The sequence below is a fragment of the Tiliqua scincoides genome, chromosome 1 (genome assembly GCF_035046505.1).
Source record: "Tiliqua scincoides isolate rTilSci1 chromosome 1, rTilSci1.hap2, whole genome shotgun sequence".
NCBI lineage: Eukaryota > Metazoa > Chordata > Lepidosauria > Squamata > Scincidae > Tiliqua > Tiliqua scincoides.
In genome coordinates this window covers 176,739,764-176,755,093 of record NC_089821.1, presented here as the reverse complement: position 1 = coordinate 176,755,093, position 15,330 = coordinate 176,739,764, and the positions used below count along the sequence as shown (strand labels likewise).

Genomic DNA, 15,330 nt, shown 5'->3' with positions numbered 1-15,330 from the left:
AAGGTAAATTTAAATTATTGGTTATGAGACTGGAAGAAAGTGGTAGTGTTAGCATTTATATATGAACACAACACTGTGTAAATGAGGTGGTGCAAGGAAGTGCCTTCTGGTATTCACTGTCTTATACTGACAGCTCAGGGCACAGGGATTAGTTGCTGTTAGCTCAGGGTTTCTCAACCCTGGGATGGGATGGATGAGCCATCCCACCAGCCCTTGTGTCCAGTTGGCTCAAACTGGAGCCCTGCAGATAAAACTGGAGCCTTGCTGGGTCTCTTCAGATCTCCAGAAACTGCTAGAAAGCCACTCCAGTTTACTTCTAGGTTCATGAAAGTGACTTCTGGTTGCTTCCAGAGGCCTGTAGAAGCCTTCTGAGGCCTGGCACTGGAGAAGGAGAAAGGTCACAGCGCCTCCACTACAGGACAGATAGGTTAGGTGAGGGGAGGTTTGAGAACCCCTGTGCTAGTGGCTAATTCCTTACTCTTCACTCTCAAAAGCAACAAAACCAAAATATGTTCAACTAGAAACTGGTTTTAACTGGCACAGATAATTAGGCAGGTAGCTACTTACAAGCTTGAGATAATAGAGTATTAGGAAATGTTATTTTATCTATAAAGCATAAATGTTACTATGCTAACAAGAGCAGTCATAAGCCAAAAACATCATATTAATAATGCTTATAGAACTTTGAGGGTATAAAGTGTGCTTTATATGTATTATCTTGATGATGTCCTTACAAAAACCCTGTACGGTAAGTCATTCTGCTGGAAAAATGAGCTAGGAGGGAGCGACTTGCCTCAAGTTGCTTGATGAGTTCATGGCAGAGGCAAGACATGAATTGTGAAAATTCTGATTCACAGCTCCATCTCTTAACGATTATGAAACATCAGCTGTTGACGAAGCATGGGGGAAAAGCTACACAGGAAAGATTTTTTTTAATATTAAAATGTTCTGGGATGCTTTGCTGTGTGTGATTTCACAAAAATGTAGACTTCAACATGTGGGTCCCACATTGAACGTTTAACTAAAGATGGGTTATCTGAAAAGATTAAAAACAAGCTACCAACCCAAGAATGAAATCTCTTCATTTGTTAACGTAAGCTAAGCAATGTTTTTATAATGGGTTTTATGCAAGTGTATAAATTTCCAAGGTATAAAGTCTTTTCTCTTAAATATCTACATTTTGAGAATTACCGGAGCTCCTTGGTGGAAGGGGGAATATAAAAATGTGAAAAATAAATAAATTACCTGTCTGCTTATCTTTTAAAGCTGTTTTACACATCTCAACGCGGGCAGAATGGTAAGGGACATAACGGTCTTGCAGAGATCCTACTAATACTATGTTCTTGAAATACTGAAGACCTGTAAGAAAACAAATATATAATCATAAATATAAGCATACATAGCTAATAGATTTTAATATACATAGCAACTGGTTGAACAAGGAAGGTTAACTTTGCATGGGGTGCTGCTGGGGGGGGGGTTCTGGGTGGAGAACTGCCATTGGCTAAAATCCTCTGTGTGTTAGAAGAATGCTGCCCTTGGGCAAGATTGTCCACCTCCAGCCTAAGAGATACAGTAACGTAAAAAGCTAATCTGATCATTGAGTTATAATCAGACAAAATATAGTTCGAGAGACAAGTATTAACCTTACTATTCATGATACTAAAAAAATTTAACCCACATTCAGTTCAGGAAAGAGAAATTAAAGCTAAAACAGGTGTCAAGAGGGGCAAAGATAGCCATTTTGTGGAAGAATGGTGAAGCTAGGCTCTTTGAAGCTTTAGTTCTACAAAATCTGAGCAGCAAAGAAATGCAGATACGCATCCTCACAAATATATGGCCCTTTGTTTTATCCATTGTTGGCATCCTTCAGTCTCGGAAGACTATGGTATCGCGCTCTGAATGGTGATTCTGGAACGGAATGTCCTCTCCAGAGCGCAAAGCCTGGGTAAAGTAGATATGGAGGACAGACTGTTACCCATGCAGCAAATCCCCTCCCCCTCCACGTTGCTGAAATGGTCCAATGGAAAGGCAGAAGCCAATACGGTTGGTTCCAGCGGCCTCGCAGGAGTTGCCAGAACATGACTGTGTTCAGCCATGAACTGCCTCAGGGACTCCGGCTCCAGATTTTGCCTCAAGGTTGACTCCTGAAGCCTTTTCCGTAACTGGATGAAGCCACAAGGCAGTGGAGGTTTGGGATCAGAGTTTTCCTTCTCTCAGATGAGCTGTCTTCCCAGGTTAACAAGTCCCATCTATCTGGTGGTTGTTTAGTTTGTTTTATCAAGGTAGGCATAAACTAACATTTACTACCTGCATATGGCAGATTAGTTCGCCACCTATGGGAGGACTAAAATAATTACTAGAGTTTTTCGTATTTCCATAGGAACATTCTTCATTTCCTTCACTGTCCCACCATGCCTCTATGCAATCTGAGACCTAATGTACAAAGACGTAGTTTTGACCCACTTAGTCTGAAGGTATACTAGGCTAGATCCCAACCTTTAATGCTGTGGTGCTCCATGACTGGGAGCTCCCTCCATTAAGTGGAAGAAGGTTCCAGCCATGTACTACTGCAAAGTGTAAGGTTACGATCCAACTGATTCTTCATTCCCACCGTAAGCTTTACAATACTGCAGACAGAGTTTAATTCCATTGTGCCACACAAACCACTTTTTTTTAATAGCCTGAGAATGTTCCATGTAAATGTGAAGGCTCAGTATATTGCGCTATGAACAGCACTTTCTAGTACAAATATTATTTTACTGTCCTTTTGAATTATTGAATGGCCCACGCAGCTGATTCATTTTGATTCCCAAATCCATGTAAAATAGCAATGAAGTTTTCAAATTCTGGGGTTCAACATAAAAAAAGATGTTGAGTCTGTCTGGATGACCTAAGAAATAAACTTGACTAGTATGCCTGCTGAGTTAGAGACCAATCCTGAGCTTGGCGCTCCAACTTTCCACCGGAGTGTAATGTCGCAAGCGTGCCTGTTCTCCTCTGCTCAGAGGTCTCACGGACTGCCGAGCTGCAACACAGTAAGTGGGGATGGGGAGGGGGCAGAGAGGAGGCGTTCCAGGGAGGGGGGAGGCAGGCAGAGGGTGGAGAAAGGGCAGGGAGGAGGCGTGACGGAATGTGGGAGGGAGGCGGGTTCCTTGGACCTCCTCTGCACCAGATCCAAGTCGTTCGTGTGGGGCTTGGCACCCTACAGGAACGCTTTTACCTGTGAGTAAAACATTGCAGGGCTGCTTCCCTTACCCTGGAGAAGCGGATGAAAGTCCCCTTCTCCTGAGGCGCAGGATGTGGCAGGAGCTGCTCTCAGCACCGCTGCATCTGTGTGCCCTGAGCAGCTCAGGATTGGGTTGCCTGTGTGCTCCTCCCTTCTTACTTTGCATGTCCCGGAAGTCAAGATCAGTTAAATCACCGATCTGACCTGGGGAGTACTGCCTTAACTAGGGTTTCAAGATGTGAAACTGAGATTGGGATCCACATTTCTAGCAGACAGACATGTAGTTTAACTAAAACAGGATGTGGTTTAACTAAATCAGGATGCTTACATCAGAGCACCATGCTTGAGTGAAAAAGAAAGAAGGGAGTACATGGGCTTGGCAAGTTTTCTGGTCACAATCATGATACAAAACATGACTCACTGGATCATTTGCACTGATCCTACGTAACTCTGAAGTTCCTACTTAAAAATAAGTAAATTTTAATCGATGTCATGCTTTATTCTTTTTTTAAAAAAATCAGATGTATGAATAAAACTATTATTCAATTATAATGTAGTGCCTTTAGAATCATGTGACCTCATTAACAAAAAACTCTTACAAAGTCATTAGAATTCCTGCTAGAACAGAAACTGCTGACTGCAAAGTTACAGGATCATTGTGTTCATAAAGTTGCCAAGCTGTTGCATGACAGTGCACAATATTAAATGAAAGTATTCAAGTAATGAATAGCAACAGAATATTCTAGAAGAACTTTGATATGCAGCTTACCTGCCTTTCTACTAAGCTTGTACAAGAAGGTTTGCCGGGGGTCTGAATGATCACGACAAGTCAGTTGCAATAAAGACCCTGACTTTTTCCACTTTTGCATAAACCAGAGACCTATATATACACACATGTACAGGATTTGTGAGTACATACACAACAGAATCTCCAAAGAACACAAACCAAAACTACTCATTTAATTTAAAATGTTACCACAAATGCATATTCACTCAGGTAGTGCTTCTTTAAAAACCACCACCACATTTCCTTCCCATATTGACAAGTCTTCCCATGTTTTAGAAAAGAATGCATGATGAATTATAGCTTCCTCCTTCACAGAAAGACAGATAGATAAACCTTCAGGAAGGAAAGCTATAGTTCTTTAGCATAGCTTACATGTCTAAAAACAGAATTTCTACTCACATCAGAACACTGAATTCACATTTCCTTACTGAAGTAATTCTTCAGATCAATAAGCCATTTAAGAACTTTTTTTCTGCACATTTTAATGTATGTTTCTAATCAAACTCTTTTTATGGTACTCTACATTAATGAAAGCTAAGCACTAAAGAGTTTTCCAAAAGAAATTTAATACACCCAATTTATTTCTAATCTCAAACATCAATGTGTGTTCAAGAGGTGCAATGCACATTGACTTCATTTCTGTGGCAGAAGAAAGCTTGTTCACACATACCCAATGAAGCTTCTATCGCACAAATATTGCCTGATCTTTCAACATGATGAGAAATAATGTTTTTACCTGTATTAACAAGAGCACTGCTGTTGTAGAGTGTACCAAGATGTGGTCCAGACAGAGACAGGAAGGTGTATAGTTTGTTGAGGTAATATTTAAACCTAGGTCTTGTCAGTACTGAGCGGATTATTAAGTTACCCAATGAATGTCCAATAAAACTGAAGAAAACAGCGAGAAACCAATATCACACAACAGTGAACAACATTTTAGAACAAAGCTTTAAAAAAATTTCCAAATGAAAACTATTACATTATCTTAGGGCCTGAATCCTATTCAACTTCCAGTGTCGATGCAGCCGCAATGCCGGACTGAGGTAGTGGAACAATGATTCCTTTACCTTGAAGAGGCCTCCATTACTGCCCCCCATCACAGGATGCAGTGCACATCATGTTGGCATGGCTGCATCAGTGCTGAGAAGTTAGATAGGACTGGGCAAAATTTGCAAAAGAAAAGCATAACTAAAAGCAGTCAAAGTCATTGGCAGACCTTGTCCCATTTAGTCAACAAGGCATATGCCCTGGATGCGGAGACTTGCGTGCTTTAGGACCCCACAGAAGCTTCTCTGAGGCTTCCAACGGGGTCGGAAACTGTGCTTCTGGTTTTCCCTCAGAAGCTTCAGGAGGCTTCCCCGACACGTCCTGGAGTTGCACGAGGCTCCGTGAGCTCCAGGTAAGGGGCAGGCAGATTTGCGTAGGGGGCACCAACACAGACCTTTGCCCAGGGGCGTGGGGCTGGGGTGGTCTGCCACTGGTAAAAGCACATATTTATCATAAATATTTATAATCATGAAAAGAGGAGTATAGCTGCACCTTCAAAACATTCAACTGATCACCACAGGTTTGAAGCTTCTGTGCATCAACCTTCAGGGAAGATAGTAGATAATGCATTTAATGGCATCTACCAAAGATGTAAACGCTAATATGCCTGCACAGCTTTGCTGGTCTCAGAGCCTCCCACAGTACTACAGTATTTCACTCATCTTTCTTCTGCACATACAAAGGTGGTGTTTGCATGGGCACACGTGTACAGCTTCAGTGAAAGCTGCTAGCCAAAAACTGATCTTGTTCTCAGCATCACGCATGTTATTATGGGTAATAGCCACTGATGTATTTCCTAAATCCTTTTCTAAAGTCTTTTAAATTACCGGCCATTCTATTTACTTTGTGGCAGTGGATTCCATAAGTTAACTATGTGCTGTATGAAGAATTACCTCCTCTAGTCTAATCTCAGTGTATGACAAATCAAATTAATTGGATGACTTCACAGGCAGAGAGAGAAATTCTCTCAAACCTCTCCCATTATTCTAGGTCTCTATATCCAACATAGTCCCTTTAAAATAACAAAATATTTTAAAAGGCTACAATTTTCCAGCTTTATTCATAAGGGAGGTGCTTCAATCCATCAACAATTTTGGCTACCTTTTTCCAGCCCAATTATATTGTTTTCAAGATGAGGCAACTGAAATTTATGCTCCAAATGTGGCCTCACCATCAATTTAATATTACAAAATTAGATTTTTTTAAATTTATACCCTAATATTAGCTCTTCAAATGCAATGCCCTGAAAGAGCAAATTGAATGCAGGCATTCTTCAACATCTTCCATCATGAAGACTGATGCTCAGAATTGATTCCGTTTCTCTGTCTTGGTTTTGTGCTCCTTTCACACTGTTTTCTTTTGAAGTTGTCAGTGCATCTGATTTCCTGCTTTTCATGCCCTATAAATTATCATTAGTTTTATATTTTTAGCAATTAGTCCCTGGACTCGCCAGTCCCCCCTGACTTGCCTGATCATCAGTTTACACTGGTTTTCTAACACACTAGTAATGAGTTTGTTTTTACTTTTTTAAGGCAACTTCATATCAAGTCACACAGCAGCTTCCCAATGCGTAAAACAAATGTGTGGTTTTCACACCCATTAGGGTACAAAGATTCTTTCCAACAGCTATGGACAAAAAGCATCATGTGTGAATTAGCTCTCAGAAAGAATAGCCTTGCACAACTTATTTGGGGCTTGTGCCAAGAGTTCAAGATTATGGATTAGATCGCTACTCTGCTTCCACAAGCAAAATATCTTATCCCTCTGCTACACACAGAGCCCACTGCACTCTATGAAAAGTTTCTCCATAGGATTGGGGAACTGCAAAATAACCAAAAATCAAGCCCAGATACCTTGTATGAACATCAAAAATTTGGGGAAGGCACCTTGATTGCCTGACTGTTTATTGCTGTTCAGACCCATTCAATAGCTTTCTGAAGGGGTCCCCTGACCTTTCTGATTTTGGGGGAGGCACAAGGAACTACTGTGACGAAGAAGGGTAGAGGAGATTCTCCTGTGTAAACTTGCTTCTACCTGCACTTTGTAAGATCTAGCCATATGGGTAGAAGACACTGCTTGTGCTGCAGATGACAAACAGCAAACTAATACCTGATTTTTGAAATTGTTAGGTTGTAAATTTGAATGTACTGTATTATTTCATCCAAAAGACGATCCGTCATTGAATCAAAATCCGCAAATGTATCATTCTGTAGAAAAAGAAAGTTTTGCAATAAGCGTGAGCTCTCACTAATCAGTATAAGCAACATGTATAAGAAGATTCAAACACATTCCAGTTAAAGAAACAGGTTTCAGGGGAAACAGGCCTTTTGGGGGGGCAGTTTGCTTTAAACCATTTCTGCCCAATGTTGCATATATGCAATAAGGACCAAATGCATACACCTGTGGGCTGGGCAAAAATGGGTTAAATGCATCAAGACAACTACATTTTATACCAAAGGTACAACAGTAACATGGCATTTGCTCAAAAGGGGCAAGGTTAAAGCTTTATTTTCAAGACTCTGCCCAATATCTTAAAAGAAATATTACTACATGTAAAAAATAAAAGTTTTATAAAATCAATTGAGAGGATCTGAGGATCCAATTCCCAACTATTAGCCACCAAGTTCCACAAGTCCACAGGAGTTTTCCTCTCCTAGCATTCAGCAGGACAATCATCTTCAATCAAAGATAAACTTAGAGGGATAGCCATTTTTTTAAACCAGCAAACATACCAAAACACCTTATAAATCCATAAAGACTAACACACTTCTTGTAGCGTTAAGTTTTCATGGAATGCAGTCCACTTTATCACATGCATTATGCTATCCTCAGTTGGTACAGAGGAGTATAAAAATGAGTATATAGAAAAACACAAATATAAACACTGAGGTTAAATAGCTATGAAGTGCAAGAGACAGAGGTTGGCATTCAGATTAATGCTACGTCTACAAAAAAGATGCTGCGTGAGTGGAAGGTCATTACGGAAGGTTGCTGCATGGAGGAATCAACCTCAGTCCTAAAGTAGTACCTGTGTTAGTTGAAACTACAGAAAGATTTAGTGCAACTGCTTTGATAACATGATGTAATTGTTCTGCATTACACTCTCACTGGCCAATCACATTTTACTTGTGTAACTTAACATACTGTATAGCTTCCACACAGCACAGTCATTGAATTATGTGGCACTGCACCCATTTCAATGTACTATTAACCATGGATATGCAAGTCTGACTTTCCATTTACATTATTCCTGTATGAAAAGTAGAAATAAAATACAAGCACACGGGTATTTCAGTAACATTCTAAATTACAAGTCACAAAAATAAATTAAAGAGACTCAGTGTTGAAGAACTTATCAATAATAATATTCCTAATTTTATCTGTTCTATCAGTCCTTTGAAATCCCCAAGTCCTGGTGCAACAGGAACGGGCAGTTCATTTGTGAGAGTCACAGCCCAATCCTATGCATGTCTACTCAGAAGTAAGTCCCATTAGTGTCAGTGGGGCTTACTCCTAGGAAAGCGTGGATACGATTGGGCTGTCAGTTGACAGGAGTACAGCACTGAAGATAGCAAGGTTATGAGCCATTGCATGTGCCATACCACATGGACTGTCTTCTCTGGTTTGAAACACATTGGCCCTCTCCTCTGGGTACTGTGTCAAATATGGAAACCTTTTCAAATCACCAAATATTCACTCAAAGAGGAAATATTTCTGCTGTGAGCACTATTCAACACTGCCTCTTCCAATTGTCTAGCCTGGCGTTTTTCAAACTGTGGGTTGGGACTCATTTTCTGGTGGGTCCCACCAAGCTTCCAATGAAAAGAGAAGTGACAGAAAGATCAGATAAACGATTACCTCAAGCCCTGAGGCTATGCAAAAATCATATAGCTGATAATTGCCCTATAAACAGCTGAGCTCCTGCAGTTTGCAAGCTTGTGGAAATATTATTTCTTTCTTTTTGTTATTTCTTTCACCTTTCTTCATCTCATAAATTTAGGTGGGTCCCAATAAAGAGACATTTTAAAAAGCGGGTTCTGGTGCTAAAAAGTTTGGGAACCACTGGTGTAGCCCTTCAAAAAGGGAATCAGAAGGAACAACAGAAAGGGAGAACCACAGGCATCTGAAAAAAATTAACAGACAGCAATATAGTCAAATGGCTAGTTCATTCTGCCATACTAGCAGTCTGTGTTTTAAAAAGTGTGCAAGAATTTTTGTCAGATGAACCCTGCCCATATGACACACACACCCAGAAGATATCCATGTCTAGCATGTCACCTCTCCAGAACTCCACGGAGAACACTGTGGAGATTCATACATCAAATATACATCCAGAAAATTTTGCACACATAGGTTGTTAATGTCTGTGTTACAGATAAATTGCACATTAATACATGGTATTTCTTCCAGTCCTTGTAGATATGTTCAGTAGCAGTATGACCAATGAGAAAGATATGAGACTAGTCCACAAGATAAATTACGTGTGGAAATCCAGAAGTCACATAGTTTGTTTCATGTGCATAATTTCATCCTCCATGGGAGAAACAATGAGCTCATCCTGAAGTGCCTTTGTTGCTTTACGGAACCGATTGAAACGCATGCTCACAAAGAACTGAGGGAAGGCCCATGGCAGCACCTGTAGCCAATATGCAGAGCCCTCAAATATTACCTGTGTTTTAAGGATATTTTTATGCACCTAAATCATTTGCCTTAATTGTGGTCTCAGCAGATGTCTTCCTGTCACGGTGATAGAGTTGAGTACATCTCTCACCACTTCTTGGAAAGTGGGAAATGCTTGGCCTGTGTCCCATGCATCCCCGCAACACAGGTTTTATTGTAAGGAAAAGCCAATACACTGTTACGGCTAATATTGGCAAAGGCAACTCACTTAACAGTAATTCACTGGTCATTCACCAAAAAACCAAAGCAAAAGTACTTCCAAGAGCTTTAGAAGGACTTGTACAATCACCAAGAGAAGGAGTAATGCAGTCTTCTGGCAGTGCCTGCACAACATACCTACAAATCACAGGACCATAATGGAAGTTTGTGTTACCACAGAACATCATTGGCTGGCTTTATTGCTCAAATGCATAACAGCTGCATGTCCTCACTACATAACTGAGTGGCATGAGGATGATAGCTCTCTCAAAGTTAATCCACTCTCTGTGAACATCTGATAGAAAATCAGATGAGGCTTCGGAGCTCTCTTGTGTCAGCAGCATAGATTCTGAAGCTTCTAATACGTGTGAAAATGCTGTAGAAGTTATTGTAACTCAAGGAACAAACAGCGGTTTTAACATTCATACCCCAATCACTACCAGATGACCTCCGATAGACATGTAGAGTTAGCAGCACTCCATGTCACAGAGCAACACATGGCAGCAGGCAGGGTTTCTGGAAGCAGATTCCAAAGCAAAGCAGTGTTGTGAGTCAACACAGTTAGACAGCTGATCATGCTACAAGAAACAATCCAATATTAAACAGGACGTGTATAAAAAAAGATTATGCAATGGGTGCACAACTGCATCTGTGGTAGCACAGTGCACTAGCACAGAAGTACCCTTCAATGAACTTGGCTTATCAGAACATGAGAGAATCACTGCAAGACTTATGAATATGAAGGAAGTCCTTGGACTTGCATAATACCTGTTATTACACACACATTTCTCAAAATTAAATTTAAAATACAAAGTTTAAAAAGCTTACAAAAAGTTACAAAAAAAGCATTCCATGCAAATTGCAGTTATGTTCCCACACTGGAAACTGAAAGAGATCACAGATAATGACACTTACATTCCACCCACGGGGAGACATGGTGAGTCTCACTGAACTAAGTAGGGCTTACTTTTGCATAGACATGCATAGGATTGCGTGGTTACATCCAATCCTATGCAGGATTGGGTTGCTGAGTAAAGTGCATTACAGCAGTGGAAATTAATTCTGCTGTTGTAAAATGGTCGCTAACAGCACACACAGCACTCTAACGATGGCCACTCTGTGAGCGGTGCTGCAAGAGGTGGAAGTGCTGCATCTCTGCCACACCCACTGAAACTGGTAAGTCAGTGACAGGGGCAGGAGGTGGGGGACTTGGGACTAAACAGGATAGGAAGGGGAGCAGAGAGGATGGATTAGGCAGAAATGGTGGATGGCAGATTCAATCCCCTCCTTTCCACAGCTCCCCACCCCCTTGTTCTCCTTGAACATATGCCACCAGAAGTGGTGACTTATCTTATGAGACCCACAGGCAACCCCAGATCCTACTGCAGCATAAGTACAAATGTTTTATACTTATCTCCTCTTTGGCCTCGGGTTGTTAGACGCAATGCACATCTTTTGGAATGGCTGCATTCGCGAGGGGTGGGGGAGGATAGGATTGGGCTCTTAATCTGCCATATTACATCTGTTTTAAAATCCACTGAGATAATAATTTTGAAGCAGACCATCAGACATTTACCAAATGGACTGATGCTAGCCAACACAAAATTTTATAAAGCTAAATCTTCAAGATTTTACCTTAAAAATTATATGTATATAAATATTAGCAAAACGTACTTTGCAAAGCTTATAGATTTACACAAAAAAGGCCTTTTTGCTCTATTTGCATTATGCTGCATTGCTTATTGTAATATGCTTTAGAATCTCTGAGAAAGCCAGGATAAAACATTTTAAATAAATGTAACTGAGAACAATAAAAATCTATATCTAAGATTAAAATTAAACTTCTACAATCTGTCAAAAGACCCCTTCTTACAGAATATTACACCCTGAGTTATTGGAGGGATCCATAAATATACAACATTACAAAACATAAAATTGAATACTGCATCTAATGGACTGTAATCTATTTAAGTGTATACCAAAATAAATTTGTTAGCCTTTAAGACTACCAGTTGTCAGAAATATTACAATAATCTGCTGCTAGGTACAAGTTCAGCACTTCAACCTACAAAATGATTAGTAAACTGGCTCCCAAAATGATTAGTTACAGGCATCTGAGTTACAAATTACTATGTCCTTACTTTCACACAGGTGCATCAATCCATTGTGAAGCTTCTGTGCAAGTGTGATAGTGCTGGGCTGACAAGAGCTGGCATTTTCTACTGACATACATTCCAACTTCCAGACAGAACTCCAGAGTGAAACTCGTACATATGTTTCATCACACTAAATGTACAACTTAAGTTACATCCATAAGGTGATTTTTAAAAGAAAATCTTTCCAGTACTTGCAAATACCTGATTTCTCTCCGACATCAAAAAATCTATACGGCTTCCAGGAAGGCCAAGTTCAATATAAGTCTTTACTAATCTTAAGTCTGCACTATTACCTAAAATAAAGAAGTAAATATCAGGTGTGAGAAATGTTACTTTCAGAAAATACAATATAATAACTTCAGAATAATTATGCCCAACATTTTACAAATGCTAACATGTGCCCTTTAGTTTCAGACTCACTTTAAGTTAAAAAAAAATTTGTAAACTACAAGGAAAGATGTTTCATATATAGTTGAATTAATAAAATATTGCAGTATTTTAAGTGGAATTTCTTCCTTTGTGCTCAGAGTTGGAAAATGTGTTAAAATCCAGCTCTTTAGAATGATAATGAGTGCTTTAGGATGCCACTAGCTACAATGGAAGTCAAAGTGTATATCATTACTTTGAATAACATTAAAATTATATTTATTGTTGTGAGTATATTCCTGTTTATCAAATCAGGAATAGTCTAAGCATCTACCAACAATAAATATTTTCTGAAAAAACTGGCTATAAAAGTGCAGACTGGGTATGATTTTATTTTTTAAAATTTAAACAAAATGTATTTTTCTTAAGGTAAAAAGCTCTACTGTAAAAGCAGTGACAATGTACTCTACTGCCTACTTTTTTTTAACCTAAAATCATATTTAATATAGAAGATAGAGGAACAGATGCAAGAAAGATAGTAATTTGACAAATGGAAAAAATGTAAATAGTTCTATCTATGTACAATGCTTTATAATAGATGAGAGAACAGATCCCTGCTCTAAGGGGCTCAGAGTCTAGGAATAGACACAAGGATGGCAACAAAGGGAGGGGAATAAATAGGGGAAAATATGCAATTATTTAAATGCTCATGTATTTAGACTTAGTTGCAATAGGATATAGAGACTAAGGGCTTGTGCTAAAGGCATCATGGAAAAGGTAGGTTTTGAGGAGGAATTTGAATGAAATAAAAGAGGAGGTATCACACAGGTGATTTAAAAGGAAGTTTCAGGCATAACGGTCAGCTAGGAAGAAAAGGACAGCTGAAAAGGAAGTGGAGGACAGAAAAGGACTTTTGGACAGCTGAGGGAAGTGGAGCTGAAGGAGCAAAGATCACAGGCAGTAGCATTAAGAGGCTATGAGAGCAGAGTGATAAGGAGAAAGACTATGGATAGTTTTGAAAGTAAGGACTGAAAGCTTCAGATGGATATAGGGATAGGAAACTAGAGCAGAAATGAAAGGAAGAGTGTAACACAAATCAGAGCGATGAGAGAGATGCAGGATTCTGGTGGCAGAATGTTGGGTGGAGGTGAGAAAGCTGAGGCCAACCAGAATACCAGAGAGAACATTGCTGTGGTCAAAGTGAGAGATGATCAGGGCATGCGCTAGCATTTTGCTGAGGGTAAAGAGAGGAAGAGCTCGATTTTGACAGTATTGGAGAGGGGGAAATGACATGACCAAGCAACAGGCCAGATAAAGAGAATAAAAAAGAGCAAGTCAATAAGTCAAAGACAAACGCAAGACTTTCTACAGGATGGATGGCAACACTGTCAATAGATGAGGAGGGCTTGTGTGGAAAAATGAGAAATTCTATGTTGGACATACCGAGACAATTAAGAAGCATCCAAGCAGAAGCATCCAGCAGACAGAGATTTGGGACAAGATGGAGGCAGAAACTTCTGTACTACAGAAACAGAGCTGTGCAACAATGGAGAACAGAGAGTGCAGAAAGTCATGGAATTTGATTATATAACCCAATGACAATGTGCAAGGAAAAAATAGCAGGGATCCTGACAAAGGAAAAGGAAAGGAAGAGCTTCTCCCTGTGGAACTTTTAGAAGAACTAGACACGTAGGAAGATAACTAGTAGAGGACGGAATTGTGGAGACCAAAAGCATAACAAGAATAAAGTAAGATTATATAATTAATGTAATCTGGTAGTAAGGAGATTGTCAGTAAGTTTTGTAAAAGCAGTGTCAGTGACATGCAAAGAATAAGAGAAGGACTGGATAAAACAACCAAGCTTCCTGAAGCAGCCCAATACCTCTGCCACCCCCACCCCCTGCAATTGCTACTTTCTGCCCAAAACTCACTCACCTCTTACCTGGCTCCCTCCTCCACGTGGGCTCTTTAATCAAAACAGGAAATGCAAAGCACCCTGGGATTGCTCCCAGTGTGCTTCACATTTCCTGCTATGATTCAAGAGATGGAAGAAAGAGCCAGGATCACTGCATTCCAATCCTTGAAGCACAGCAATCTGGCTCCCTCACCTTGCTCCTTCCTCCACATAGGCTCTTTACAGGAAGCAAGAAAAGAGTTCACTGGGAGAGATCCCAGTGTGCCCCACATTTCCTGCTTCGATTAAAGGAAGTCACTCCACTCCACTACTTTGTGTGTAGGAAGGAGCTGCCAAGGAGACTGGCTCTGTCTGTAGCAGTTATACTGAAACAAAAGCAGTCATCCCAAGGACTCTTAGAGTCTTTAGTACAGATCACAGAGTCTGAATAGTGCTATATATCAGATCTATAGCAGACAGGAAGGAGGAGAGGATGAATTTATAATAGACGTAGCCAGCAAGTTCTTTGGCTCATACAGTGATTTTCAGCTACACCATGAGAATGAATGCCATGGATAGAAATGAGAAGGGTGAATAGGGTAAATGTCAGAAGTTGAAGAGCAGGAAGAATTGAGCATAGAAAATGCAGACTCTACACAGGGGGCAAAGGTGACGATGCTTGGGAGATAACCACTGGGTTAATGCAGCACAGGTTGCAGGAGAAGTCAAAAGAAGGAAAAGATTAGGAGGATGAAATGGGAAGCACCTGGACTATGGAATTAACATCAGTGTTAAAATTACCAAGGAGCAAAGTGGAAGTGATGCCCAACAGGAAGGTGAGCTAAATATCAATGTCAGAAATGAAGGTTATAAGAGGGAAGGACGGGGAATTCAGAATTGCAATACGGAGTGTCAAAGAGTAGTATGGTGTAACCAAAAGCATAACAGATGAAAAGCGGTGTGCCCCAATGAT

The 15,330-nt window shown here is 40.1% G+C and overlaps 1 protein-coding gene across 2 annotated transcripts in view; it reads right to left on the bottom strand.

Annotated features, from left to right (window-relative positions):
• Window positions 1–15,330, bottom strand: part of FAM135A (family with sequence similarity 135 member A) — a 78,030-nt gene that overhangs the window by 1,894 nt on the left and 60,806 nt on the right. For both annotated transcript variants that reach the window (XM_066612425.1, XM_066612426.1), the window contains 5 exons: window positions 12,299–12,390; window positions 7,173–7,270; window positions 4,753–4,904; window positions 3,999–4,109; window positions 1,246–1,359 (listed from right to left, as the gene is read on the bottom strand). In XM_066612425.1, the coding sequence (XP_066468522.1) occupies window positions 1,246–1,359; window positions 3,999–4,109; window positions 4,753–4,904; window positions 7,173–7,270; window positions 12,299–12,390 (567 nt within the window). The remainder of the gene's footprint in view (window positions 1–1,245; window positions 1,360–3,998; window positions 4,110–4,752; window positions 4,905–7,172; window positions 7,271–12,298; window positions 12,391–15,330) is intronic.